At 31.5% G+C, this 9,042-nt stretch overlaps 1 protein-coding gene across 1 annotated transcript in view; it reads right to left on the bottom strand.

The window, feature by feature from the left end:
* The window catches only part of LOC117116304, a 20,556-nt gene that overhangs the window by 10,550 nt on the left and 964 nt on the right, over positions 1–9,042 (bottom strand). Inside the window, exons 2-3 of the mRNA XM_033260326.1 lie at positions 2,406–2,487; positions 1,060–1,590 (exon numbers count right to left, since the gene is read on the bottom strand). Coding sequence (XP_033116217.1) covers positions 1,060–1,590; positions 2,406–2,427 — 553 coding nt within the window. The 5' untranslated portion in view covers positions 2,428–2,487. The remainder of the gene's footprint in view (positions 1–1,059; positions 1,591–2,405; positions 2,488–9,042) is intronic.

The following is a 9,042-nucleotide window of genomic DNA, read 5'->3' on the forward strand; positions in this document are numbered from 1 at the left end:
TTTCTTATTCCAGGGGCGAATCCAGGAGAGCCACAGTATGAAGTTCTGTAGTAGTAGACAAAATGGCGTCTGCATGCCTCGAATTCATTATGTTAATTTTGAATTGAAAGGTTGTTATTTACAGTATATTACTTTGTACTCTTTTTTGTTTTGTTTTACTTTGTGTATTGAGGGTCTCTAATGATCAGCTTCGGCTGGATAGACCACCCTCAATAAAGATTGTTGAAATAAAATAAAAATAAAGACCGCTGTAGAACGGGGACTAGAAACGTGAGATTTTAGCACATTTAAGATCTGTAATGTCAATGTACTCCCAAGATTACGATTCTTTTTTGATAAAATATTGATGCATCTTAAGCATTCTATTGTCCTGTTCAACCATAGGTAGATCAAGTACGATCGCGAATTAAACAGAGGCCTAGCTTGGCCTACACTACGTATTGGGTCTTTTCTCTCATCTTCTTTAAATGTTAAACCACTCAAACTATGGTCAAATTTTAGTTAAAATATCATTTATATTTTAAAGATTAGAATGAGACATTTATTTTTACTTTCTCAAACTTACTGTATAATTGGAGCACATAACTTTTTTTGAGATGATGTTATCAAAAGCCTCTTGAAGAAGGCCTAGTTCAATTTTTCTATCTTGAGACACGTGCAAAAAATCGGCACAAAATAACAAGGAACCATACTTAAGGGCCATTATATAAAAAATGACATTAAAGAAAGACCCAGAAAAAATAGACATCATGTATACAACTCCATAAGATATTGTGGTTTTGTAAAAATTAATAAAAAAAAAAAAATAATAATAATAACAGTAATAATAATAAGCCATCAAAAATATAAAATAAATAAACTAGGTAGGCCTAGATACAAATGTAATGCAGTAGAGAAGTGAAAATTTAAATTTTATTTTCACTTCTCTGCTTATGATTCTGACTGTTTATTGTATTATTTGATCTGGCACACACACACACACACACACACACACATATATATATACACACACACACACACACAGTATATATGGTGAATACAGTGATATAAAAGGAATACCTTCTGTTAGACAGTTTGCAGCATCAAAGATACCATTTTCCCTCAACTTATCATTGAATGTATCCATTTTATCTTCACAAAGAATCATCCTCTTTTCAAGATCAATAATCAAACTCCAGTTGTCTGCATATTTCTTTACTGGAGTATTATACATGGCATTGATTTTCCTTACATCTTCTGGACTTATTGACATTCCCAGCTTTAATAGTTTTTGTCTATACGGTGTAAATTTAGAAACTTCAACTTCTCTGATATTTGGGCATGATGGTATTTGACGTTTTATATTAGTTTCCAAACCAAACTGACAAGTTGCTTTTATGGTATCATAAATGATAGTTGGATCAGAAGAACTTAGAGCGCCAGAAGTAATTAATTCATTCAGTAAGTCCATCGTATTACAAAAATTGTGCAACTTAAACAAGTTAGGCACATGGTCTCTATACAACAATTTCAGCATGTTGATTGCGTTTTGATCATCATACCACCTTGATACTTCCATCTTAATGTTTGTAAAAACAACGTCAGTGATTTCTATGGAAAATATACATATAAGAGCAACATAACAATACACAAAGTAGACAACATCTTAAAGTTATGTTATGTTAATGCAGCAATATTCTATAGGTGACATCCCATTCAAAATAAATTTGATAAAACTATATTAAATATATAATGGTTGAAATTTCCAGAAGACAGTCTAAAGGTAGACATGGGAAAAGCCCAACACAATAAGGCCTAAAAAAAAAACAACTGTTTGTTTGCCCTCCAGTGCCCACCCCTAGCTCATGGAAAAATAGGGCAGCGTTTTTAAAAAAGTTTTTTTTTTTTCGATTTTTTGTTCACAAATTGTAAAAACTTGATTCTTATTTTCCTCCATTTTGCACATGAAAGTTGTGTAGATTTGGTGTCTGATGTTAAAGATATCGCCATTCTAGGTCTAAATGGCCTAAATTCATTGCGAAATATTGATTATGGGCTATTTTATTTAGTCTGACGAATATCCTTTAAAAAACAAATAGAGAAAGGCTTAATTGCAAGCATGGCGATTTAATATGTTACCGTTGTTGGCAGAAGGAAAAAAAAATATCATTTTGCACCCGTCCCTCCTACACAATTTTCAGCATTAAAGGGCAAACAAAAAATTTATTTTTTAGGCCTAATACTGGTTCACTCTGAGTACAGGAACCTTTGAAAACGTTTTTGTCAAACAATTATTTACTAAACACAACTTTTTTTGTCAGTAAATAAAAGATTCCAAATAGGTACAGCACAGCATATGAATAATGATACATGATGAATGTAACCAGAATTTATTCTTTAATGCTTATAAAACAATGTTAACTTACCCTTTTTAGTTTCCTCTGCCATATTGATTTTCTTTTTGATAAACTTTTACTAGGTGTGGTACTTTATACACTGTGGTTTCAGCTGTGAAAATTCAGAAGTAAAAAAATATTAGTAATATTTTAAAATAAAAAATGTTTTTGTAAGAAAAGTTTGTAGGCAAATACCAGTAACTTTTATAATGAAGAGAATTGAAATAAACATTAAATGAAAACGATATTATTATCAAAATTAGATAAAACTTTATTTTCTGTTAAAAGAAGAAATTGTTTTGCTCAAAAACCATTAAAAAATTTATTGCACATTAAAATACACATTAAAATACATTATGATAAAAATAAAATAAAAAATATATGATACAATACAATTCTACAATACATAATCAGATTTATAAAAATATTAATATACATAAAAAATGGAGAATTTTGTTGTAATTATTATAATATAAATATTATAATGAAGAGAATTGAAATAAACATCAAATCAAAACAATATCATTATCAAAATTAGATAAAACTTTATTTTCTGTTAAAAGAAAAAATTGTTTTGCTCAAAAACCCTTTAATAATTTATTGCACATTAAAAATAAAATTAAAATACATTTATAAAAATTGTTTTGCTCAAAAACCCTTTAAAAAATATTTTTAATAGAAATTTATAAAAATGCCTTATTAAAATGTGAATGGTAATTTATAATAATAATAATAATAATAATAATAATAACAATAATAATAATAACAATAATAACAATAATAATAATAATAATAATAATAATAATAATAATAATAATAATAACAATAACAGAAATTAGATTGAACCCTAGTTTGGATGCTGGTATGAATTATAAATTTTATTTCTATAACTTTTATTTTCTTTAATTATAATTTTTAATTTTATAAATAATATCTCATATTACCACAGTACAGTATAATACAGTAAAATACAGTATATCAACTTTTGTATGCACTGGACTACTCAGAAAAATGGTAACTGATGTTAATATACTAAAGACATGAAAAGAATGATTTTTGGTTCTGTGTTTTAACACAAACAACTCTACAAATAATTGATGTGTTATACAGGGGCTGATCCAATAGGGGGACAAGGGGGCACATGTCCCCATGCCCCCTGTCTTGCCACAAAATTTTAAAATTTCAAGGCATATGTGAATATTTATACAAAAAATGGCATTTTTACCCAAAAAGTAGGTTGTTAGTTACGAATGGAACATTATAATTTTTTTTTTATCTGAGATACAAGGTGAGTCCTATACTGTACTACATGATTGAATCACTATCACAAGGTTTGGATGGGGTTTGCACTGTGTTTTCTAAGGTATTTTAACAAAAAATGAAGATTTTATCACAAAATAGGTTGTTATGGACATAAAATTTTATTTTTATTGACTAAGGTACCAAGTTGAGTCCTATACTATGTGATTCAATCACTATCACAGGGTTTGGATGGGGTTTACACTGTGTTTTTGGAGGTTTGCTGTGTTTTTTTAGGCATTTTTAACAAAAAATTAAGATTATACCCCAAAATAGGTTGTTATGGACATAAAATTATATTTTATTGACTAAGGTACTAAGTTGAGTCCTATACTATGTGATTCAACCACTATCACAGGGTTTGGATGGGGTTTGCACTGTGTTTTTGGAGGTTTGCTGTGTATTTTTAGGCATTTTTAACAAAAAATTAAGATTATACCCCAAACTAGAAATTGCAAATTGCAAGTGAAGTGCTGCGAAGTACAACTGCATAAAATGTTCTTCGAACAAAATTATTTATGCGAGTCAAGTGAAAATAATGAATAATAAAAATATAACAAATAATATGAGCACGACCCTTTGTCTATATTAGAACAGCGTTGGTACAGTGTACAATAGTGTTTTGCTGCAGTGACATCTCTCTGCTGTCGACTCGCTGCTGCTGGCGATGACTCGCTGCTGGCGAATCGATCTGCGCATGTGTATAAAATGGTATTTATTTCCAAAAACACTATGCCAGTCTACAACAAGCGTCGCCTAAATGTAATAATTAGCACGTTGATAGGCTAGTAAATAAGTTTAACTGGGTTCGTAAATAATATTGGCCTCAAAATATTGTGGCTGAGACATGAGCCGATTAAACATAGAAATAGGAAACCTAAAAATATAGTAAAAACGCTGAATAGTACTCCAGCGTCGCGACATGCCGACGTTGGTACGAGTAGGTTAGTCTACAAACGTCGCCTAAAGTAATTGATTTTACCCGGCAGAGCGAAAGAAGGAAACTCTGCTTTTCAGTTGTCTTAGGCGATTGTTTTTTGACAAACAATGACCTTTCAGAGGTCAAATCGCTGTCAAGAATATGAATTGGCTGCTTCGCAGCAAATAGGTTATTATGGACAAAATTATATTTTTATTGACTAAGGTACCAAGTTGAGTCCTATACTATGTGATTCAACCACTATCACAGGGTTTGGATGGGGTTTGCACTGTGTTTTTGGGAGTTTGGAGGGTTTTTACACAAAAAATGGCATTTTACCCCAAAAATAGGTTGTGATGAACATAAAATTATGATTTTTTTTTTTTAGATACCAAATTGAGTCCTATACTATGTGATTCAATCATTATCACAAAGTTAGGATGGGGTTTGCGGTATTTTTTTTTTAGGTTTGAGGGGTGTGCAGGGTTTAGCAATACCCTTAAAATTAGCGCCCTGACTTATCTATCCTGAATATGTTGTGGCCTCATTTCTCCCCCTTCCAAATTTGAAAAGAAGCCCCTCTATTTATTTTGCAAAAGCAGTCTAAAAAAATGCCCATCTCGAAAAGTAGTCCATCTTGAAAAGAAGCATATCCAAAGCCCAGGGCTTCAATTCCAGGTTTTAAGGTATATAAAAAAAAAGTCAAAACGCTCCCAAGGTTGGTATTAATTCTTATTAGCTTGGCTAAATTTAACATAATAGCCCAGAGGAAGTAAAAACTTTATCATAGACATATTAAAATTTTAAGGATTGCAGAGTCCTAATGCCTGATACATGACCCATGGTAGAAGAACCCCATTGTTATAAATCATAGAGGTAAAACGGTTATGGGGTTTTATCTTCAATTGTAAGCGTACATATTTTACATGATAATAGACAGCTAGTGAACCCAAGAACAGTGCTTATAAAAATACATATCAATACAGTATAGGACACAATGCTGCCAAGTTCTGTCTCTGTGTTTTGTTCTGATCATTGTGTTTCGTCAATAGCCTTCATTTTAAGTCGTACAGTATTTAGCATACTTTCAAATAGACCTATCTTAGCGGAAACAGATTTACCTGATGTATAACGATTGCTTTCAATTCGGCTGAGATTATCTTTGGCCTGTCAGATCAACTCTAAAAATAATTTGGCCTTTCGTACAAATTAATTAAGAACCAGGGTTATAGGTTAACTACTGCGGGTATGTTTGATTATGTAACAAAAAATGTAATACCCTAATAATTTACCATCTTGACTTGACGAGAATATGGTACAATAACTAATGCTTTGGTAACTTGTACTACAGTTTGTCCGGCCATACAGTTTACAGTACATATAGACATTTTCTACTTATCCATTTTGTTTTGGTATAGTTTGATTAGTAATTCTTAAAATTTGGAAAAAACAACAAAACATAATATTGTAATACATAAGGTGCAAATAAACAAGGTTACTAGGCTCCATATATCAAAATCTCAGTGCATCCCAAATCACATAATGTAGGCTATCTCAAGCATGACAGACGGGACAGTTTATACACAATATATATAAGTCTGTAGAAAAATAAGTGTATGACATAGCCCAAAAATGTTATTAATTTATAGGTCATATGTCATAATTCGATAGAAAAAAACACCCATTGAAATAGTGGCTGAAGGAGTACATGGTGGAAATTCAATGTTGGCATGACAGACAGGGTGAAAATGGACATCAACTTCCAGAAAAAGTGGATTTTGCAATTTAAGCTATCTGTTCTCAAGTGAGTTCATTCTAAAATGGTATAAAAAAAATCAATAATTGGTACATACACAGTTACAGTAGTAAAAGATATATTCAATGTTATATAAAAAAATATTTCCAAAAATAGCCAATCAGTCACTGTGACAAATGGGTCACATGACATTCTTCCCATCATGTTTCAAAAGAAATTTAAAATGTTCAAAATAATTTTTAAAAGTTTTTCAGTTGTAAAAACATCAGTGAAAAAATACTTAAAAAGCATGTAATTGAACATCATTAGATTTATAATCGTTGGTCCTAATGCCATTAAAAACTCATTATAAAATACATGTAGCCTGTTTCATTCAGAATTCAAATTTTTTTAATAGGCTAACTCCTAAAATGTAGCAATGACATGCCATTTAAATTTATAAATTTCCCTTCTCATTCATACAAAAGGTCTTATCTTTGGCTAAATGTCAGCACTTTCATTATTCTCTACAACATACAGTACAGTATTCATAGAATTGTTGTTACTTTAAGCTCCTGCAAAAAGCCATTAATGTGCACTTCATACTTTTTTTTTACTGATATTTTCAAACTACCTGGAATCAAACGGGAACATCCATCTTGAATGTACAGCTCCTTTTTTGATTTGTGCACAGATGATGTTTGGACAACATTATGGCAGCATCTGTTAACTCCTGGGAAGTATTGATATGGATCTCTGGACAAGATGCTTTCTGAAATCCATCGATTATTCCCCTTATATCCCATTAATACATATTTACAATGATTCTGCTTAAACATTTCACAATTTATTTTTTAATTTATGATTGAGTGTTCTGTAATATTACAGACAACAATTTTCATTTTTATTGTTATGTTTCACATCTTCAGACTTTAAAGTTCTACATTTACATCAAGATGGTACTTGTAAATACAGTAGCATGTGCAGTGGAGTACATAGTGTTCTTGTTGGTCCAATTGCCAGAAAGTATTATTATAGTACTGTAGTACTGTACTAAAGGTTTAATTCTTAATTGTGAGCCCATTTATTTTTGTTTACAATGATTGCGATTTTGAATACTACAAATATTTGCCTCTGAATTCAGTGGCGTAACTAGGTTGTGAGGGGCCCTGAAGAAGCTGGGACACTTCGCGCATGCAAATTGACTATGTCAACTAAGATGTGTACCACTGATGGATTGGTTTTTTGAGTAGGGGTCCTTCCGATTTTTACAATAAATCTTTGGGTTTTTGTATTTTTATTTTTATATGTTCTCAGAGGGCATATTTTATTAAGAGCTGGCTATTGTTTGGACTGACCAAAAAAATAAGCATTTCTACTTTTCATGACAAAAGATCTAAGATCGGACTGTGAAACTTTTATCCTCTGTGATTTTAATAATGACTTCAACCAACACAATTCCAGTCTGCTTAGAAGTACATAGATTTAATTAATAATTCGTTTAATCTTAAACAAATTATTGATCAAGATATTCATTTCTCTACTAAACACATTTCTTCACTGATTGACAAATACTACAATATCTCTGTTTTACATGCATTTCTTCGATACCGCAAAGTCTTTTGCCTCTAGAATTCCTATAGGAACTCTATTTAACTCCAGTTGACATCCCCGCCAAAGTTTCAGAAAGGCCAATGCAAGGGGTCTATTTTAAAATTCTTCATTGTTTTATGGCATTTTAAAAGTAACTAAAATAATATGTCATTATTAGATGAACTTTAAGCCTTTTCAGGGTCATTATCGACATTGTTTATTCTAGCCATTCCGACATTCTTATTGTTATCGATTTAGTGTCAGTCGTACGTAGTCGCCTAGTAGTGATAATAACATTTTTATTACTCAACCACTGCACTCACTACTCAGTCAGTATTCGGCTTCAGTCCCGGAGCCCTGTTTATCTCTCTGGCTCGTATCGTAACAATGGAGTTTTCAGGCCAATGTCGTCGTCTTCATTTTACGCATGGCCAGTTAAGCCTGGTTTCCTGTCGACGTAAAGTTCAGAGTTTCTTACGATTCATACGATTCTTACGACTGTTACGAGAAGTTGGACAAAAACAGCCGCATCTTGATCGTGCTGGGCCGCAGACAAAATAAGCCGGTTACGATTCTTACGATAAGTTGAATTTTTCAAGCTCGAACGGCAAAGCCTCTTCTAACGTCGTCACATGCATGTTACGTCATGTTGAATTTTTCTTTGCGACTGCGATATGTTAAGATTTCTCACTTCCTGTCTGGTTTCCCCATTAAAATTACCTGGCGAGATTCGAGGACAATTTTCACCGTTGGATTTGAACAATAATCTAGTCCTGTAGTACAGTATAAGGGCCTACAAATCTCGATTTGCTAACTTTCTTGTTATCAATTTTAGTGTTTCGTTCTCAAAATATCAATTTGGCCTATATTGTACTTTGTTTATTACATTTCATCTTATTATATTATGTTTTGAACTCAGACAGAAAAATCTTATCTCCAGATATACAGTTATACAGAAAACATGATTTAAATGTTAAAATTCGGGTTGTATAATATAAACATGAATTAAAATTCAGAATGAAATACACTTGAAAAAATTGTTTATTGAAATTAACAGAAACTATTCCAACTGGCAATAGGCCATATATTTTATATTTTATTTATTTATTTAGGCCCTATAT

The sequence above is a fragment of the Anneissia japonica genome, unplaced genomic scaffold (assembly GCF_011630105.1).
Source record: "Anneissia japonica isolate Jap-2015-1 unplaced genomic scaffold, ASM1163010v1 scaffold287602_len1038180_cov171, whole genome shotgun sequence".
In the NCBI taxonomy this organism is placed as follows: domain Eukaryota; kingdom Metazoa; phylum Echinodermata; class Crinoidea; order Comatulida; family Comatulidae; genus Anneissia; species Anneissia japonica.